General features: G+C 44.9%; 1 protein-coding gene across 5 annotated transcripts; it reads right to left on the minus strand.

Moving 5' to 3' along the window:
* Positions 1-3,247: 3,247 nt before the first annotated feature.
* Positions 3,248-19,288, minus strand: LOC128420565 (C-type lectin domain family 4 member F-like). Of its 5 annotated transcripts, none has more exons than XM_053402189.1 (7): positions 19,190-19,288; positions 16,818-16,955; positions 14,667-14,774; positions 12,833-12,919; positions 8,598-8,758; positions 4,313-4,416; positions 3,248-3,587 (listed from the first exon to the last, which is right to left on the minus strand). In XM_053402189.1, the coding sequence occupies exons 2-7, from the start codon at positions 16,951-16,953 to the stop codon at positions 3,422-3,424; spliced, it is 762 nt and encodes a 253-aa protein (XP_053258164.1). In that variant the 5' UTR covers positions 16,954-16,955; positions 19,190-19,288; the 3' UTR covers positions 3,248-3,421. The 5 variants fall into 5 exon arrangements, with proteins under 5 accessions (XP_053258164.1, XP_053258162.1, XP_053258163.1 ...); XM_053402187.1 differs by having other exon boundaries at positions 8,598-8,761; XM_053402188.1 differs by lacking the exon at positions 19,190-19,288 and adding an exon at positions 18,975-19,183 and having other exon boundaries at positions 8,598-8,761.
* Positions 19,289-19,630: the final 342 nt, after the last annotated feature.

A 19,630-nucleotide genomic window follows, 5' to 3' on the forward strand; every position in this document is an offset into this window, starting at 1 on the left:
ATTGTGTGACTGCGTAAATCCAAACAATGACTATCCTCAGTGCAGATAAGATTTTTTTTTTTATCCTCTACAATACTGTTTTATTTATTTTATAGTACAGTACATTGATTATTGCTTTCATTTTATGGATCAATGGTATCGTTAGATAGTAAAATTCATGTTAAATTGCTGTTTTAGGGGTTGTTTTTAAAAGTCTGGAATGGATTAATCTGTTTTGCATTACTTTCTATGGGAAAGTGCACCTTGGTTTTGGAACGCTTTGGTTTTGGAACAGACTTCCGGAACGGATTAAGTTTGGTACCACTGTATACTTATGCCAGATACTTTCACTCTAGCCTGTGAAAACAAGGAAGACCTGAGTTTCCCCATGGAACAATGTGTTCTTGCCTCTTTGCATTGTGGGAAATCCTCCATGATTCCCCTAGCCTGAGATCATGTAGGCAGGTAGCCATCAGGGGAAGTTCCTGAATCTGCCATCGTTTGCTCAGATGGGCATCCCGATTGTCTTCATCAAATGCCAATGCTTTGGGTAAAACTATCTGGAGCCACGTGAAACTTGCTAAGTCCACTCACCCCCCTTGGTGCGGTGGCATTGCTGGATGGAAGAGGTTCCACTGGGTCCCCGACGCTGGAATTCAAACGGCAGTGCCCTTCCTGGTACGCGGAGGGGTATTTGCCCCCGCCGCCAATCAGGAGCTGGATCTCAGCCTGCACCCTACATTAGTGAAGGGGGGTGCTCTGGTGGTGTTTCCTGCTTGGCAGGGGGTTGGACTCGATGGCCCTTGTGGTTTATTCCAACTCTATGATTCTATGATTATATATATATATATATATATATATATATATATATATATATATCAGAGGTTTAGTAGATTAATTTGATTTTCCCATACAGTGGTGCCCCACAAGACGAATGCCTCGCTAAACGAAAAACCCGCAAGACGAAAGGGTTTTCCGATTTTTAGCGGCTTCGCAAGACGCCCCTCACGCCGGGCAGCAGGCTGCTATCCTCAGCCTAGGCAGCCCTGGGGAACTCTTCTGAAGGCTGGCGGCGGGAGAAGGGCTTTTCTTCCCACCGCCAGCCTTCAGAAGGCTGTCTGAAGGCGGTCTCCATAGGAACGCATTAATTGATTTTCAATGCATTCCTATGGGAAACCGTGCTTCGCAAGACGAAAAACTCGCAAGAAGAAAAAACTTGCGGAACGAATTAATTTCGTCTTGCGAGGCACCACTGTATTTACATATTGGGGTGGAGTGGAGCTATTCCTGAAGCAAGAATAATATTTCTGCCAGAGCATTCCTTTGACCAAGACGATTATATGAACAAAGATAGAAAGCTTCCTCATTACCAACTGTTAGGTGTATGCCGGTGTGGTTGCTCGAGAGCGAACAGGCAAGACCCCCACTGGTCTTTTGAAGGCTTTATTATCAGTGCAAAAACATTCACAGTGCAGAACGACTCAATTCCATGTCTGCTCAGTCACTAGCAGAATCTGGGAGTGGGCGGTCCTTAAACTTTCCCCAGCAGAACAGTCTCTTCACCCCCATCCTACGCCTCCCCTCTCTGTGCATAAACCGACTGTGCAGGGAGGGTGTGGGCAAAGGGGGACCTGCCTCCTTCCCCCCCCCCCCGCTATGCTCAGGCTCGGTGTTGCGGCTCTCTCTAGCATCTTCCAAGCCCTGCATCCTTTCCCCGCTGGAGGCAGGTGTTATGTACTGAAGTTCTCACCCTGGGCCAGCAGGGGGATACTGTAGATAGTTATGCAAATAAGGGATCGAAAGTGACTTTCAGTGATTGGACAGTTTTAGAAAATTGTTACAGTTACGTTGTACTGCAGCTCTATATAAGCAGGCTGACTGAACCCTTCAGTTCAGTTCTGTCCTGGCCTGTGAATAAACAAGAGCTGTTTGGAGAATTGCTGTGTCGTCTGATATGTTCACCCACAACTTAACAGCGGGGCTTCCTTCCTCTCCGGAAGAAGAGCTACTTCTCACGATCTTCGGAGGCTCCCTGTAACCCAACTGCCCTTCCACCTCTCACCTCTGAGCTGATGGCAGTTCCCTGACACCAAAAACGGAAGAACGGTTGCTAAAATTAACGGACTCAGCTGAGATGACAATATTGACAGGAAAAGGTCATTGTTAACATTGACTAAATACTGGAAACCTCCCATAGACTATTTTTGTGAAAAAGAATATGAAATAATGACATTTGGATCTGGGGATTGAAGATAATGTTTATAGAAAGTGGTTTTTTTAAGTGTTGTATCGGAGTGGATGAAGTGATTAGTATTTATTTATAGCAGACAGATGAAGAATTGGAAGTTCTTTCATCTCTGAACTGTATTTTTTCTGTTGCCTCTTAAAAACTCTTTTCAGTCTCTTTTTTCTTCTCTCTCTTCCTTTTTTCCTTTTTTGCCATGTTTTTATCTTTCTTAGATGAATGTTGGACAAAAAAGATATTTGAGATTAAGTTTTGTATTTCTCTTTATAAACTCTAATAACATTTAGTTTAGAAAGAAAAGGGGGGGGAAGCTGCCTGCATTCAGCATTTAGTTGTTACAGTAAGGGCCACACTTTTAATTGGGGGACGGGTTTTGCTGGTGCTGCGAACCCTTGAGTACCCCCAGAAAAAAATGTCTGATTTCCACTATTTATTACACATGTGTGTCACAGCAAGCCTATCTTAAAATAGGCGTGCCAACCTGCATGCAATGGTTAAAAATAAAGGAACACCATTCTTAAGACAAGCCTGCTATCTGCTGTTTTATTAACTGGGGCACTTTTTGAGTGTCTTAAATCTTTTTTCTTTCTTCCTTTTAATGCATGCATCAGGGAAGTCACAATCACAACAGACTCTCCCCCATGCACTTTCCTTTCTAAACCCGTTGATGCCTCTTCAGGAACAGTGGCAGGAGGTACGGTAAATGGGTTCTGGGCACGGGCTATCCTGCAGTTGTCAGAAGGCTGTAATTTGGCTATTTCACGTCCTCCCCTCTCTTGGAAGAGATAACTGGCGGGCGCGATGAAAGAAATGAAAAGGCCTGTTTGCTAACCACAACAGAGCTGCCATCTTTAATTCAGGACATGAGTTTCCTTCCTTTAAGAGCTCTGCCAAGGGCAGCTATTCCCATCCCAAGGATCTGCCTTGATAAGACAGCAGCCGTTATCAACTCTGGCCTGAAGGAAAATGGCAACTCTTCCTAGGCACCCATCACCTGGGACACAAATCTCTCTAACCAATTGATAATAGCAAACAACCTCTCAAACTCTCTTTGTTTCACGGAGCACAAAGAACAAGCCTTGGGTGGAATTGGATGTTTCTGTTCGTTCTGTGGCTAAGCAGACTTCTCCTGGAGTTGAACAATGGAATGAAAACCATTCTGCCTTCAGTAAGGTATTGGCCCAGTTTTCCCCAACTTTATGGTTCTTCAATGTCTATGTTCTCCTTACACACCCATTTATGTAGTTTGTGGCAGTAGTCGTCATTCCAGTTATATCCACCAGATGACGGCACGATGGATGTGCAGTCTTTCTCCAGCGCTCCATCATGCTCTGAGTAGCTGGGGTTGCCGAGAGACCAATATCTGGGGGCAAAAGGTGGAAAGACTTCTATTTATTTATTAATTATTATTATTATTATTATTATCATCATCATCATCATCATCATCATCATTTATACCCCGGCCTCCCCAGCCAAGACCAGGCTCAGGGCGGCTAACACCAGATATAAAACAATTGATTAAGATACAACTTAAAAACAAGATTAAAATACAACTTTAAAATGCAGCCTCATTTCAATAGAAACTCAAATCAAAAACTTTTTGGGGATGAAAACGTCAAGTCTTCACCAAGGCTGGTCCTACGTGGGCCAGAAAAAAGCCAGGGAAGTCCCCTAATAGGAGTTCCATCACAGAAGGAGAAAGGAAAAATGAAAGAGGGGGAGGGGATCAAGTGGATTCCAAGCCAAAGGCCAGGCAGAACAACTGTCTTGCAGGCCCTGCGGAAAGAAATCAGATCCCGCAGGGCCCTGGTCTCATGAGTCAGAGTGTTCCACCAGGCTGGGGCCAGTGTTGAGAAGGCCCTGGCTCTGGTTCAGGCTAATCTGACTTCCTTAGGGCCCGGGACCTCTAGGGTGTTGCTATTTATGGACCTTAAGGTCCTCCGTGGGGCATACAGGGAGAGGCGGTCCCGTAGGTACGAGGGTCCTAGGCCATTAAACTGGAGAGACAGAGAGAAGCTAGGTCTACCAAAGCAGAAGAATGAGGGTCCTGCACCACTTTTGAACTTGAGCAAACTTTTGAAGACTCACTGTGCTTTAGTTCTGGAGCCATCTGTCCATTTCCAGTTGCCTTCCTCGTTTTCATCTGTAAGGCCAATCCAGGTGGGATCACTCAGCTGAGAGGTGAGGTAGTTCTGCAGGAGGAAGGAACAACCTCACATGACAAAATGCCCAAACTCAGCTACTGAAGCATAAGTACCCTATTGGTCTGAATATAAGTTGCACTTCCTCCCCGCCCCCTCAAATTCTGACCGTGAAAAGTTAAAATACGGCTTAAATTTGCGACCTTACTAAAATTGGCTTTTACGATATCGCTGCTGAAACAGACATGCAGTAAAACGGAACAGGTGTGAGTGAATTTGAAAGGAGCTGCTAATATTTGGGTACTGTCTTTTATTCCCCCTCCATGAATTTTAAATGTGCGGGTTATTTTTGCTTGAGGCTTATATTTGGGCCAAAACAGTATTGTGCATATTGGCAAAGCAATCTGAATTGCATAAATAACACACTTCAGGAATCACCTCAACCTTTCTTGCCAGGAACCTGTTTAATTTCACCCTACGTTAAGTGGGAACATGCTGGAGAATTTGCCTGACATTTTCTTGTGGTGACTCACTGCAAGAAATTTCAGTAGTGGTGGAGAAGTGAATTTCACAAAAGCCTCTTTTTCATCTTCCAACTGAAGGTCCCGTCTTAAGCTGCCATGGAACTCAGGTTCTCGAGGACACAATTTGAAAGCCACTGCAGACTTCCGGGTTAGCGCCATCGGCTAATGGCGGATTCCCTCCGAGCTCCGGAGGGAATCGGCTCCGCAGGATTGGGTCTTGACCGCTGCGGCGATGCGGGGACCCTCAAAAATCACAGGTGGTGAAGCCTGTGAACCTGGTGACTCAGCGGGCACCATTTGCGCCCCCCGACCTGTGAAGGAGCCTTTTTAAAGGCTTCAGAGCGGGGGACGGGGTGAGCGGCGCGGTGCGGAGAGTCGACTGCTTCTCCTGCGGAGTGAAGCCGCATTGCCATGGTCGGAGAGCGCTGACTTCTTTTTGTGAACAATTGGACTTTAAAGCAACAACCCGTGAGTAGTACGGAAATTGGAAAGAATTTTTTTTTTTTAATTAGGCACGATCGGGGAAGGCGCAAACAGGAAGTCCGTCTCCCCGTCTTGTAAATAATTTAAAGCAAGGACCTGCTAACTAAGGTGGAGAGAACCCTTTCTTTTTTACTTGGTAAAAGACATTAATTTCACGATTTGGCAATATAAGTAATCTTACTGGAGGATAAAGAGCTAATCTTGGGAGCTGAAGTGCCACCCCCCCGGACCCGGGAGTGATCCGCGAGAGAGCCTGCTGATGAGGTATTGAAGAGTTTGACAGCTGTCAAATTTAGTTGTCAAGACAGGAAAAGAGAACTTTGTTTCTGTTGTTTCTGCTGGCTATATTTGTTACAATTTGGTTACAATTTGTTGAAAACAAGGAAGAACTGTTACAAACTAACTTGATTTTTGGATTTGAATTGGAAGGAATATTAAGTTACCAAAATCCCTCTAGAGGGGGATTTGGGACATTACAAGAATGGCTGGAGGAGGGAAAATTCAGGCTGGGTTGGACAAAGTTTTTGTTCTCTTGGGAAAGTTACAAGGCCAAATTGATGTTTTGGCTACAAATGTTGCAACTCTGAACTTAACAGTAAATAACATCACTGAATTTGATAAGGATTTGACTCAGGAAGCCCATGCAGCTGGACAAAAAGAGAAACTTGAGAGCTTTGAGAGTGTGGAGAAAGAGATATATGTTGTTCCTGAGGAAAAGGAAGGAGGAGCTGTAACTTTGCAGATGATAAAGGAGAGCCAGAGGCCTGACATGATGGCTACAAAGGAAAATAAGAACTTGATGTCGAAAATCTGGCTTGAATTGGAGATTGAAGAATGGAGAGATCTTCTCATGTGGAGATCTGAAGACCCAAGGATTACAAATTTGCTTAAGGTGGAAGTTGGAGCTTTGGGGACATTTGGACTTGAAATGAATAAGAAACATGATTCGGGCTCCACTTTTAAGTATGGAGGTCTGGCTGGAAGAAACATGGATCCCATTGGGCCAGAGCTTCTCCGAGATCTGGTGTTTAATATTAAGGACTATAAAAAAAACCGGCAGAGAGGAATTGAGAGAGAATTAAGAGCCTCGGACGTTGAGATCTCCAGGCTGATAGTAGACTAAGACTGATGGACATTTGTTGGGGATTGAAACCAGGAAAGGGGGGGTGGAGTTTGGGAATCCAAAGGGTGTATAATTACAATCTGTTTTATTTTTATTTTATTTTGTTATTTGTATGAAAATTGGGGAATTCGTGGAAGGGAAATTGGGTCGACGTTAGAAAAATGTTTTAAGAACGAGTATTGATGCATAAGTATTGTGTTTAAGTTTGGATAAGGCAAAATTGCTTTTTTAAAATGAACTAAATAGAAAAAGGTTAAAATTAGGGATAAGAACTTGCTGAACTAACATTTTGAATTGGAATATAAGAAGGAGAGGTGTGGGGAAGTCAGGGAAATATGTTATAGAAAAATAAGGATTGTGAACTTTATGTGTTTTTAAACCTTTTTGTTTTTCCTTTTTTGATTCTTTTTTAATATATTAAAGTTGAAAATTTCAATAAATATCTTTTTTAAAAAAACAATTTGAAAGCCACTGCACAGATACTGCATTAATTCAGTCACCACCACCATCTGCTACCTCACTGTCATCCATTTGCAGTTCTCCAAGAACCGCAACCCCAGAGTCGTCAGCAACTGGACCTAATGGTCAGGGGTACCTTTACCTTATATGTGTTGGAAGCTGCCCAGAGTGGCTGGGGCAACTCAGTCAGATGGGAGGGGTATGAATAGGAAAATTTTCTTTATGGAACGGGACGTCCCTATTTTCATTGGAGAAATGGTGGCTTGGGGGACTCATCTACCAGAAGCAATGTATTTAGCGTTAACTCTGGAGGTGTAAAAACGATTTGGACCAAAGTAAGCCTCCTGATGTATGTTTTGCTCTGGGAGACTGAGTTTGGTCAAAATCGAGTATAGTCATACCTCATGTTACATTTGCTTCAGGTTGCGCGTTTTAGGGTTGCATCCTGCGGCGACCCGGAAGTACCAGAAAGGGTTACTTCTGGGTTTTGCCGCTCGCACATGCACAGACGTGCAAAATGACGTCACGCTCATGCGCAGAAGCGGCGGATCATGACCCGCGCACGCACAGACGTGCAGACATGGGTTGCGTTCTGCTCATGTTGCAAACGGGCCTCCGGAACAGATCCCATTTGCAACCAGAGGTACCACTGCTTACACATTTTAGACTTTTAAGACTCATCTACTCCTCTACTATCCGTAACCAAAGGGGCTCCTTGGTTGCCAGATGTGAAATACCTTGACCTTCCTGTTCTGGGTGCATGTATGTTACATCTTCCTCACACAGCCCTAGAGCATCGCAAAGCGGCACGGGCCTGGCAGGGCAGCACGCTTGTTGCCGCTTTGCGATGTTCTAGGGCTGTGTGAGGAAGATGTAACATACATGCACCCAGAACAGGAAGGTCAAGTTAGTGCCCTGGGGTGCTTGCCTGCCCAGCGGCAGAGCTAGCCGCTCGGGCACCCGGAGTGGCACATATGCGATGCACCCAGAAGCTGGGCGATCCGCTGGGGGGTGCAATCAGTGCTGCGGCAATCTGCCCATGGGGGATTTTGTCAACCCCCCCCTCAGGGATGACACCTGGGGCAGACCGTCCCCAACTCCCCCAATTCCTACGCCCCTGTGCCTGCTTGCCCAAGGTGCCAACCAGGCACATGACACTGCTGAATCTGGGCCTCTGTTTTTTAACCTCTGGGGGTGTTCTGTTTTGTTTCTGGGCTTCTGGAGTGTGTGTGGTGTATTGTATTTATATAGATACATTTCTTTTTTTAATAGTTTTGTGCAGTACTTTTTTCTGGGGGTTACGCATACCCCTAAACATTTTGTGAATCAAAGTTTGGCCTCATTGAGGGGCAGTATTCAATACGAGTAGGAAAATGAGAATAACCCTAAACATTTTTTTAGGGGGGGAAAGCACTAGTTCCATGTCTTCCATCAAGTAAAAAATAACTGGAATATAAAGTGAGCTTTACGTTATGAGTTAGCATTCAAGCATCATAAATAAAGCACAGATAATGCAAGAAGTTGCACTTTGTGGGTCATGAAATATTTGCATGTGAAAGGAAGAAGAACAGGGGTGGATGGAACAATACACTTTGAATCCCAAATATCAAGGGGTGGGGAGGGGGGGAAGAAACATATAAGACCTGCTCTTCGTCACTTAGGATGGAGGCCAAGTGGGAGTCTCTAGTCAGGCAGAAGCTCTCGGCATCATGCCAGGTCTTTTCCTCATTAGAAATGTAGTAGAAACTCTTCCCAAAAAAATCCCAGCCACCAGCAGTCTTCGGTTTACCTTTCTTGAAGAGGTCTTCTGGGAGGAAAAGAAAGGCTTTTGAAATAGCAGGCATTGAATTGAGTATATGCTGGAAGGGCTTTTGAAATCTTGGTTTATTCATTCATAGAATCATGGAATTGTAGAGTTGGAAGGGACCCCAAGGGTCATCTAGTCCAACCCCCTGCAATGCAGGAATCTCAGCTAAATAATCCATGACCGATGGCCATTCAACCTCTGCTTTAAAACCTCCAAGGAAGGTCCACCACCACCCAAGGGAGACTGTTCCACTTTCTAACAGCTCTTACTGTCAGAAAGTTCTTCCTCATGTTTAGCCAGGATCTCCTTTTTTGTAACTTGAAGCCCTGGGTTCAAGTCCTACCCTCCAGAGCATGCTCCCTCTTCCATGTGACAGACCTTCAGATATTTGAAAGTGTCTATCATATCTCCTCTCAGACCATTGATAAAACAGACACAATGAGATAGGCTACTGGATAAGTCTTTCGTGGTTATTGTATTTTTGTTTGGGTTTAAAAACAAACAAAAAATATTTGAGCAAGGGGTTGACATCCCTGCTCAGGCCTTAGGCATTCTGGGTTACCTGAGGTTGTTCTCATTTTGGACTCACAGCTGTCCATGGAGGCGCAGGTCAATTCTGTGTCCAGGGCAGCTGTCTCCCAGCTCCATCTGGTACGCAGGATGAGACCCTCCCTGCCCGCAGACTGTCTCGCCAGAGTGGTGCATGCTCTGGTTATCTCCCGCTTGGACTACTGCAATGCACTGTATGTGGGGCTACCTTTGAAGGTGACCCAGAAACTACAACTAATCCAGAATGTGGCAGCCAGACTGGTGACTGGGAGTGGCAGCCAAGACCACATAACACCAATCTTCAAAGACCTACATTGGCTCCCAGTACGTTTCCAAGCACAATTCAAAGTGTTGGTGCTGACCTTTAAAGCCCTAAACAGCCTCGGTCCTGTATACCTGAAGGAGCGTCTCCACCCCCATCGTTCTGCCTGGACACTGAGGTCCAGCGCCGAGGGCCTTCTGGCGGTTCCCTCACTGCAAGAAGCCAAATTACAGGGAACCAGGCAGAGGGCCTTCTCGGTGGTGGCACCCTCCCTGTGGAACGCCCTCCCACCGGATGTCAAAGAGAAGAACAACTACCAGACTTTTAGAAGACATCTGAAGGCAGCCCTGTTTAGGGAAGCTTTTAATGTTTAACAGACCACTATATTTTAATACTCTGTTGGAAGCCGCCCAGAGTGGCTGGGGAAGCCCAGCCAGATGGGCGGGGTATAAATAATAAATTCTATTCTTCTATTCTATTCTGAGATTGGTGAAGAATGTCTCCCTGGTGCTCTCAGGACAAGGCTTCTCAAACCGTGGGCCAGGGCCCACCAGTAGAACTTGGACCACTCTTAGGTCCGTTTGTAAACCAAAGCAGGTTGTAACCCAAGGCGTGCCAATGGGGCCTCCAAAAATAATTTGTAATCCAAAAAAATGAGTTGTAATCCAAAAAAAGCTTGCAAACTGGGACACGCACTGTCGGACTTGCGTTCGACTGAGCTCCTCCGACGTGATTAGTGACTTGAGCCTTTGATGACGCTTCAAGCATGTTTCCCCTTTATGCAGAGTATCCAGCACAGGGAAGGAGCCGAGATAGTATGAGCTACATGGCTAAAGAGCGTTTTATTCCTAACTACACAGACAGAAAATCAAATACATCCTCTCTCTGTGAGAGCAGAGAGCAACCGAACAACAAAGGAACAGGAAACCAGTAACATCACATCCGTCTCCTGTCTTCCGTGAGAATTCCAACAGCCTGGAATCTCTGGAATGCAAAACAGAGTCTTGTTACTCCAAGAGCATTGCACAGTGGCCACACACAGAAACTAACACGCACTTCTGGGTTTGACGTGTTTGTAATCCAAAACGTATGCGAACCAGACTGTTTGTAAACCAAGGTACCATGGGAGAGAGAGAGAAATGAGCTAAGAGAGGGAAGCTGCTACAGGGGGACAAAGTGAAAGTGAAAGGACCAGGAAGGAAGAATGAAACAATCGGGGCAGTATGAGGTGGATGGGAGTAAGGTACCATTTAAGGGTGAAAGAGTGGGAGAGGTTACCCAGGGTTTGGATCTCCTGGAACGAAGGTTAGCGGAGACTGCACTATCTTTATGGCATATAGTTTTATTTACACATATATACAACAAAGGTCCATGTACCGTAGTTAAAGCTATGGTTTTCCCCGTCATGATGTATGGAAGTGAAAGCTGGACCATAAAGAAGGCTGATCACCAAAGAATTGATGCTTTTGAATTATGGTGCTGGAGGAGACTCTTGAAAGTCCCATGGACTGCAAGAAGATCAAACCTCTCCATTCTGAAGGAAATCAGCCCTGAGTGCTCACTGGAAGGACAGATCCTGAAGCTGAGGCTCCAAGACTTTGGCCACCTCAGGAGAAGAGAAGGCTCCCTGGAAAAGACCCTGATGTTGGGAAAGATGGAGGGCACAAGGAGAAGGGGACGATGGAGGACGAGATGGTTGGACAGTGTTCTCGAAGCTACCAGCATGAGTTTGACCAAACTGCGGGAGGCAGTGGAAGACAGGAGTGCCTGGCGTGCTCTGGTCCAGGGGGTCACGAAGAGGCGGACACGACTAAACAACTAAACAACAACAACCTGAGCACGAGGCTGAGGGGCTCGCAGCATTAGTACTAAGACGGCTCAGCCTGTAGAGCATGAGACTCTTACTCTCAGGGTTGTGGGTTTGAGCCCCACGTTGGGCAAAAGATTCCTACATTGACTAGATGACCCTGGTGGTCCCTTCCAGCGCTACAGTTCTATTATTCTAGTGCAAAATCTCTTGCCTCTTCTGCATCTCTAGCTTCTAGTCTGCTTTTTCCTCAGTCACACACACTACGCTCCTGTTGTTCTCTTCACCTGACAATTGGGGAGGGGGAAACCCGCCCATTAGTGGGGGGCACTATCACTTAGTTGTAGCTCTGGCAGCATAGCCCATTCTTTTGGGATGCTGATAAGGACACTTATGTGGCCAGGTAAGGCCAATGTCTGACCCGTTCAACAAACTCCTCTTGTCATATTCTAACCTCACTGGCTGCAACACCCCAAGTATCAGAAGAGACTTGGCATAATTCAGACTGACACACACAAACACACACACACACACACACACACACACAACCCTGCAACAAAAAATAAACAGATGAGACCTTGGAACAGTTTCTTTCCTGAGCATCTTAGAAGGTGCATGGGGGAGAAAAATATCACTGTGAACTGGACTTAAGACTATACAGGGCTGTTTCAAAACTTCTAGTTATTAATCCCCAATAGTTTGGTTCCTGAGTCCACCGTAAACTCTGATTATCAGCATTTAACTTTCATTCAAGGTATTCTTTGCTTTTGGTGATAATTAACGGGCTGCCATTTTCCCATGCTGTAATCAGAGCATGTGACAAACTTCAACTCACATATATTTGCACGCCTTTGTATTTTCAAGATGTGTCAGATTTAGACATTTATTTGTTAAATTATAATTTTCATTTTATAACAAACAAAAGCGAAATCCCTTAAAAAGCAACTTATTACATGTGTCCTATTTCGACACCCCTCCCCCTCTTTCTGCGGTTCCTTGTGTTTATGATATTTTTACTGCATTTCCAAATTAAACCTATTTATTATTTATCCAATATATCCAATGTATGTTTTATATCACTGCACATTTTAACATTAATCCTTTAATGCCTTGATCTGTTTACAATAATCTTATAATATATTCAATAAACTATTTCCATTTTTTATTTTAAAAAACTTTGTCATCTTGGTTTCTTATTCTTCCAGTAAGTTTTTCCATTTCTGCACAGTCCAGTGGTTTCTGTTTCCATTCCTCTTTAGTCAGAACATTTTCTTCTTTCTATCTTTGGGCAAATATCATTCAAGCGGCCGTGGTTGCATACATAAATACATTTTTATATTATTTAGGTAACACTAGTCCCATAATTCCCAAAAGCAAGGCCTCTGGGTTCTTAATAAAAGTTATCTTAAAGATCTTTTTCAATTCATTCGTATTTAGGCATTTAGATACTTACTGTACTTTCCTTTCCGTGCCTGGAAGGTCTTTTCCGATTGTTCTATTTTTGCTGGCAACTTTGCCACTTCTTCTGCTAAAGCTATGGCTAAAAACATTCTTAGAGTTAGGAGTTTATTTTTTGCTATTACCAACCTATATACACAGATGCATTTGCTAGTTTATTTAAATAACCTGTCTTCCTATCTCACAATGTAGGGTGCCCAAGGGAGTCAACAAGTCAGGTATAAAACAAAACACCATATCCCCCCCCCCAGAAAAAACAACAACAATGCACAACCTTCCCCCCTCCTCATAAAACTAAAACCATTAAGTGCTAAAATTAAAAAATTGTCCAGTAGAGACAAACTAAGTTTGTTCTGGGTATAAGCTTTCGTGTGCATGCACACTTCTTCAGATACACTTCAGTGCATGCACACGAAAGCTTATATCCAGAACAAACTTAGTTGGTCTCTAAGGTGCTACTGGACAATTTTTTTAATAAAAATATTTATTTCGACTGCGTCAGACCAACACAGCTACCTACCTGAACCATTAAGTGCTGAAAGCAATGTCTGCAACAGCAAGAAAACAGCAAGAAAATTATCAAAGAAGCCAGAATGAATATTAGATAAGGGGAGCAAGCAAGTTGTTCTTTTCTTCTTTAAATTACAAACTTTATAGAATGTTTTATAAACAATATTTAAACAATTACCGAGCATAAAGTGCTGCAGGTATTAAGCCTTGACCCACATGTCACCATGGGAAATCTTTTATATTACTGATTACCGTATTTTTCGCCCTATAGAACGCACTTTTCCCCCTCCAAAAATGAAGGGGAAATCTGTGTGCGTCCTATGGGGTGAATGCAGGCTTTCGCTGAAGCTTGGAGAGCGAGAGGGGTGGTGCGCACCGACCCCTCTCGCTCTCCAGGCTTCAGGAAGCTATCAGCAAGCCTGGGGAGCCCTCAGGAGTTCCCGCAGGGCTCCCTAGGCTGCGGATAGCAGCCTGCTGGCCAGAGCAGATGTCAAAGAGAACAACAACTACCAGACTTTTAGAAGACATCTGAAGGCAGCCCTGTTTAGGGAAGCTTTTAATGTGTAACAGACCACTGTATTTTATATATATATATATATATATATATATATATACATTTTTTAGACCACTGTATTTTAATACTTTGTTGGAAGCCACCCAGAGTGGCTGGGGAAACCCAGCCAGATGGGCAGGGTATAAATAATAAATTCTATTCTATCCTATTCTATTCTATTAAATCCACATCGTGCACTTCAATTTTAAGCGGTAGGATAATTTCTCCCTAGTGGCTTCTGTGACTGAGATGGGAAACTACTGTATTATTGTTGCTAAACGATATAAACTGAGACCATAGGGAGCCAAACCTATCCTTCTATGTTATTCCTTTTATCACCCTCTCATGGTGAGTTTGGCATTCCATAACTGTTCTATTTCACACATACTGGTTGCAAGTTTCTGTGGTGGGAGAGGGTGCTTTTCCCCTCAGCTGGAAGCAACTACTTGTCTCACTGCTGTCATAAGAAAGAAGACTAACTCTTTATGTTTGACACTTGCATTGATATTGTTTTCTTTTGAAAGCAGGGCTAACATGGGATCGGGTACAAGATGTTGCCCCTTAAGGATGACAATGAAAAAAATTGGATCCTGAAACCTTTAAGCAGCAGACAGTCTCAGCACATGTGGAGGATTGTGCCTTTAAGATTACATCCTCTCCACCTTCAGAAGATTCTTCCATTTTACTTTCTTTCTTCTGAGATCTTAAAAGTGGGCAGCTATTTTTAAACCAATGAGAAATGAACCAGTCTTTCTGTTCCACTTACGAGACGTGTGAACGATCTTCGGATTCCTGAGCCCATCTGCCATATTGATCCTCAGTTTTTTCATTGGTAATAGAAGCGGGTTTTCGGAATCTGTGATCAACCTGATATCTAAAGTTGTTGAAACAAGGGAGGGTGCTTAGATTTCCAGCTGCCTAATATCTGCTTACTTATTAATAATGTCTGTACATTATTATGACAAAATTCCCATGACAAAATGTTCAGGCTGGCTTATAAAAAATAAGAATGAAGCAATCTCAATAAAGCTCTATGGTATTCCAGTCTGGCTGCCAGGGTTTACCCAGTTGGTAGAACAAGTGCAGGCAGCTTTCCTCTTCAAGATTTTTACTGTCTCACGCTGTGTACCCTATGCAGCCTTGCGTCTGGAGGGAGGTCAACACAAGGTAGAGACTGTCGCCTGGTTGAGATTTCTTCTATGCTAGTTAAACATCTGCCTTACATCAGATAAATATCCTCTCCTCAGCAAAGTCTTGTCAGACCCCTTTCTTTCCCCAGGGCTACAACAGTTTAACAAGGAGGTACAGCAACTTGGGCTGTAAGTGGAACTTTTGCGATTGATGTCCCTACCATCTGCCAAGGCTATAATAAAAACTAGGTTGTGGGATATTGAACGCCAAGAACTAACAGTAGCAGCAGAGAAAACATGTTCCCCTCTTTATTTTCAACTTTCTTGGGCACATGAAACTAACCACAATTACCTTGAACCTCTGCTTAACCCTCAAGAAAGAAGGGCATTTTTGCTGGCCAGGTTTAATTCAAACCCATCAAACCTCCTTTGGGGAAGGTTCTCAGGCAGGGTGGAAGGAGAAAGAACTTGCCCATGTAAGACCACCTGGGGGAAACCCTTAATTACTGAGGAATGATCAGGAGCTCACCAAGTTAGTGGCTAAATATCTCTATTTGGTTTTTTGTCGTCGAAATACACTGCAGACGTCTGATCTCCCTGGAGACCAAGAGATGTGACAATAGACTGCTCTGCCTCCTTTGTTTTAGCAAATGTTTTGTGCCACTGGGGAAGTGGGAATTCTGCACTGATTTGTTTTGGATGTTGTATGTGATGCCAATAAAAGGTTTGATGAATAAAGCAACGATCAACAGCAATATACACACAGTTCCCTCACCACTATGCTCCCACTGCAAGGACGCATGCTGAGATGGAGGCCCTACGGAAAGACTGGCACAAGCTGGGAAAAGTCTGGGCTCCAGCCAGTGGAAGTTCCACCCAGGGACAGGTGTCCATTCACCAGCCATGAGGAGAAGGAGGCACCTTCACAGCCCCAAAGACCTGGCCTAGGTGCAGCTCACCTCCCCATGGCTCCAGAAGGCAACAGTCACACAGCCTTGGTGAGGGAGCCAGGTTGCGCCCCCTCAGAATTCTGCGCCCGGGGCCATGTCACCTCTCTCCACCCCACACTACGCCACTGTGTTTTTGCCAGGTGTCTCAAAGAAGATGGTAAAGGTAAAGGGACCCCTGACCATTAGGTCCAGTCGCGGACGACTCTGGGGTTGTGGCGCTCATCTCGCTTTATTGGCCAAGGGAGCCGGCGTACAGCTTCCGGGTCGTGGCCAGCATGACTAAGCCGCTTCTGGTGAACCAGAGCAGTGCACGGAAACACCATTTACCTTCTCGCCAGAGTGGTACCTATTTATCTACTTGCACTTTGACATGCTTTCAAACTGCTAGGTTGGCAGGAGCTGGGACCGAGCAACGGGAGCTCACCCTGTCACGGGGATTCGAACCACCGACCTTCTGATTGGCAAGCCCTAGGCTCTGTGGTTTAACCCACAGCACCACCCGCATCCCTCAAAGAAGATGGTACCTGCCTAATATTGATAGGCGAGGAGTTCCAAAGTTCAGGTGCCACCACGCTAAACGAGTGGCTTCTTACAAATGCGGAAGGGGCACCGTGTGGCATTTGGAAAAGTGCAAGTTATGAAGATGGAAGTAAAATGGTGTCGGCATGTACAGAGTGAAGCAATGCCTCAGGCAAACTGGTTCACGGTTTTTGTGCGTGCCAAACGCGGGTTGGTTTGTTTAATCCTCCTGCTGCGATTCTAGTGCGTGGCAAGAGAATGCAGGCAGCGCAGCTTATTCAACAGAGCTTGCACAACAGCAGCTCAAGCTGGACTTACAGAGAACAAGCATAGTGAAGAAGCTGATAACGCAGATGGTTCCAAAGGTGGAATAGAATGTCCATTTGAGCTTCCCGGGAGGTGGTTTTGGTGGCTCCTCTGGCTTTTCCGGCGCTGCAGGTTTCTTTGGGGCCATGGCTAGAGAGACAAGCAGAAGGAAACACCCACAAAAAGACTAGCTCAAGAGACAAGCTCACCATCAAGCCTCGAACACATAGGCGCCATCTATGCAGGGCCATGGGTGCCCAGGCACCCGCAAAGTTCTACATCCCAGGGCATGCACGCGGCCTCCGGGAGGTGCATCTCTGGCAGCCAGCACCACACGCTGGGTGTATTTGTGCGATCAGTGGGTGGCCCTAGCACCCCCAGGAGGTTCGTCATAACAGGGGTGCGAGCACCACCACCCCCCCGGGGGGTACAAACACTGCCCGCTGGCCAGGTGCATCCCCGGCGGCCAGCACCGCACGCCAGGCGTATTTGCGCAATCAGTGAGCAGATTTTCGTGATGATTGCGAAAATCCACCCGCCAGGGGTGTGAGCACCGCCACGCCAGTCTGCCCAGGGGATTTTGTCACATACACACCCCAGCATGACACCCGGGGTCAACCGCACCCCCTGCACCTCCCTTGTGACGCCCCTGGCCATCAATAGCCCTCTCTTCCATGAATTTCTCTGATCCTCTTTTAAAGTCATCCAAATTGGTGGCCATCACTGCCTGCTGTGGCAGGGAGTTCCATAGTTTAACCATGCACTATGTGAAGAAGAACTTCCTTTTAATCTTTAAACATTTAGCTTCATTGAATGCCCACAAGTTCTGGACACTATCTACTGATTATATGAAGAAATATTATAAGCAGACAATTAGCCTAGCAGGATGGTAATATTTTCAGCAGTGTAAGTTAGAACTAGAGTTAATGGGAAGAGCAGAGAAAGACTGGGGAAACTAAGAAGACATAAGAGGAAGTGGAAGTTAAAAGGAACCATGTATTGAGAGGAAGGGAAGTCTGACAATGACTGTATTTTTTAAAATGTAATAGAATATGTAATATGTAATAATTTTCAGGTTTTGTTTTGTTTTTTTCTTGCATTGTAATGCAAATAAAATAATAATAATATTATAATAATAATATCCTTCAGCCTTTTAAATTTATCTGTGAGAAGGGGCGATTGTTGTGTTGTTGTTTTGCTTTAATTCTTTATTGTGTTTTATCTTGTATTTTATTCCATGAACCACTCTGAGATCCTTCAATGAAGGGCAGTACATATTTTTTAAAAAATAAAATGCCCAGGAGTTTTAGCATTATGAGAGAGCGAGTTGGAAAACTTTTTTCTATCCACTTTCTCCATGCCATGCAAAATTTTATGAACTTCTATCACGTCACAACTCAATCACCTTTTCTCTAAATTAGAAAGTCCCAAATGCTGCAACCTTCACTCATTGATCATTTTGGGTTGCCCTTTTCTGAGCCTTTTCCAACCCCACAACACCTTTTTTGAGGTGTGGCGGTCAGAATTGTGCCCAGTACTCTAAGTCCTTTCACACCATAGATTTGTATAATGACATTATGACCCTCCTGAGTCCTGGCAGTTTTGTTTTCAGTTCCTTTCCTAACGATCCCTAGCATGGAATTTGTCTTTTACACAGCTACCGCACACTGAGTTGACATCTTTATCTGTCTATCTACTACAACCCCAAGGTTTCATTCTCGGTCAGCCACTGCCTGTTCAGATCCCATGAGCACATACAGTGGTACCTCAGGTTAAGTACTTAATTCGTTCCAGAGGTCCGTTCTTAACCTGAAGCACCACTTTAGCTAATGGGGCCTCCTGCTTCTGCTGCACCACCGGAGCACAATTTCTGTTCTCATCCTGAAGCAAAGTTCTTAACCCGAGGTACTATTTCTGGGTTAGTGGAGTCTGTAACCTGAAGCGTATGTAACCTGAAGCGTATGTAACCCAAGGTACCACTGTTTGTGAAACTAAGGGTTTTTGACCCCAGTGTCTATCAACTTGTTTTCACGGAATTGCATTTGCAATTTTACCACCCATTCACTCGACTGGGAGAGGTCCGTTTGGAGCACGTCACAATATCTCTTTGTTTTACTGGCCCTGAACAATTGGTTGACATCAACATATTTCATACACCTCACTGCTTACTCTAGATCATTTGAAAGCATAGATCCCAACACTGATCCCTTGGGGCCTCCACTTTCTCCATTTCTCCATTCAGGGAGCTGGCCATTTCTTCCTCCTCTCTACTTTATGCTACTTAACCAATTCCTGGTCCACAAAAGGACCTCTCCTCTCATTCCATGACTTCTACGCTTACTCAGGAGTCTTTGGCGAGGCCTATTTCTCTTTTCTCCACCTACCTTTCTCACTTTCCTATCTTCCCAACATAGTGCAAGCAGCAGCTGTGTGAGTCCAGCTGCTTGCTGATTGGCTGCCTGCTCTCCTCTTCCACCATACACAATCACAAGCACACCTGTAGCTGAAAGGTAAAATGCATTGTGATGTCACTGAGGGGGGTGAGGCTGCAGACCTTGGCATCCCGTGTCAAACAAAGCAGGGCAAGAGGATCCTCACCCATTGTGGGTGTAGATACCAGCAAGTTTCTCTTCTCAGTCTCTTCGTTTCCAGCCGAAACATACCCGACTCCCTCAACTGTTCCTCACCAGGCTTGGTTTCCAGACCCTTGGTCAATTTGGTTGCCCTCCTCTGCACATGTTCCAGCTTGCCAACATCCTTCTTAAATTGTGGCACCCAGAACTGGACACAGTATTCCAGGTGTGGTCTGACCAAGGCAAAATAGA

This window comes from Podarcis raffonei, chromosome 9 (assembly GCF_027172205.1).
Source record: "Podarcis raffonei isolate rPodRaf1 chromosome 9, rPodRaf1.pri, whole genome shotgun sequence".
Taxonomy (NCBI): domain Eukaryota; kingdom Metazoa; phylum Chordata; class Lepidosauria; order Squamata; family Lacertidae; genus Podarcis; species Podarcis raffonei.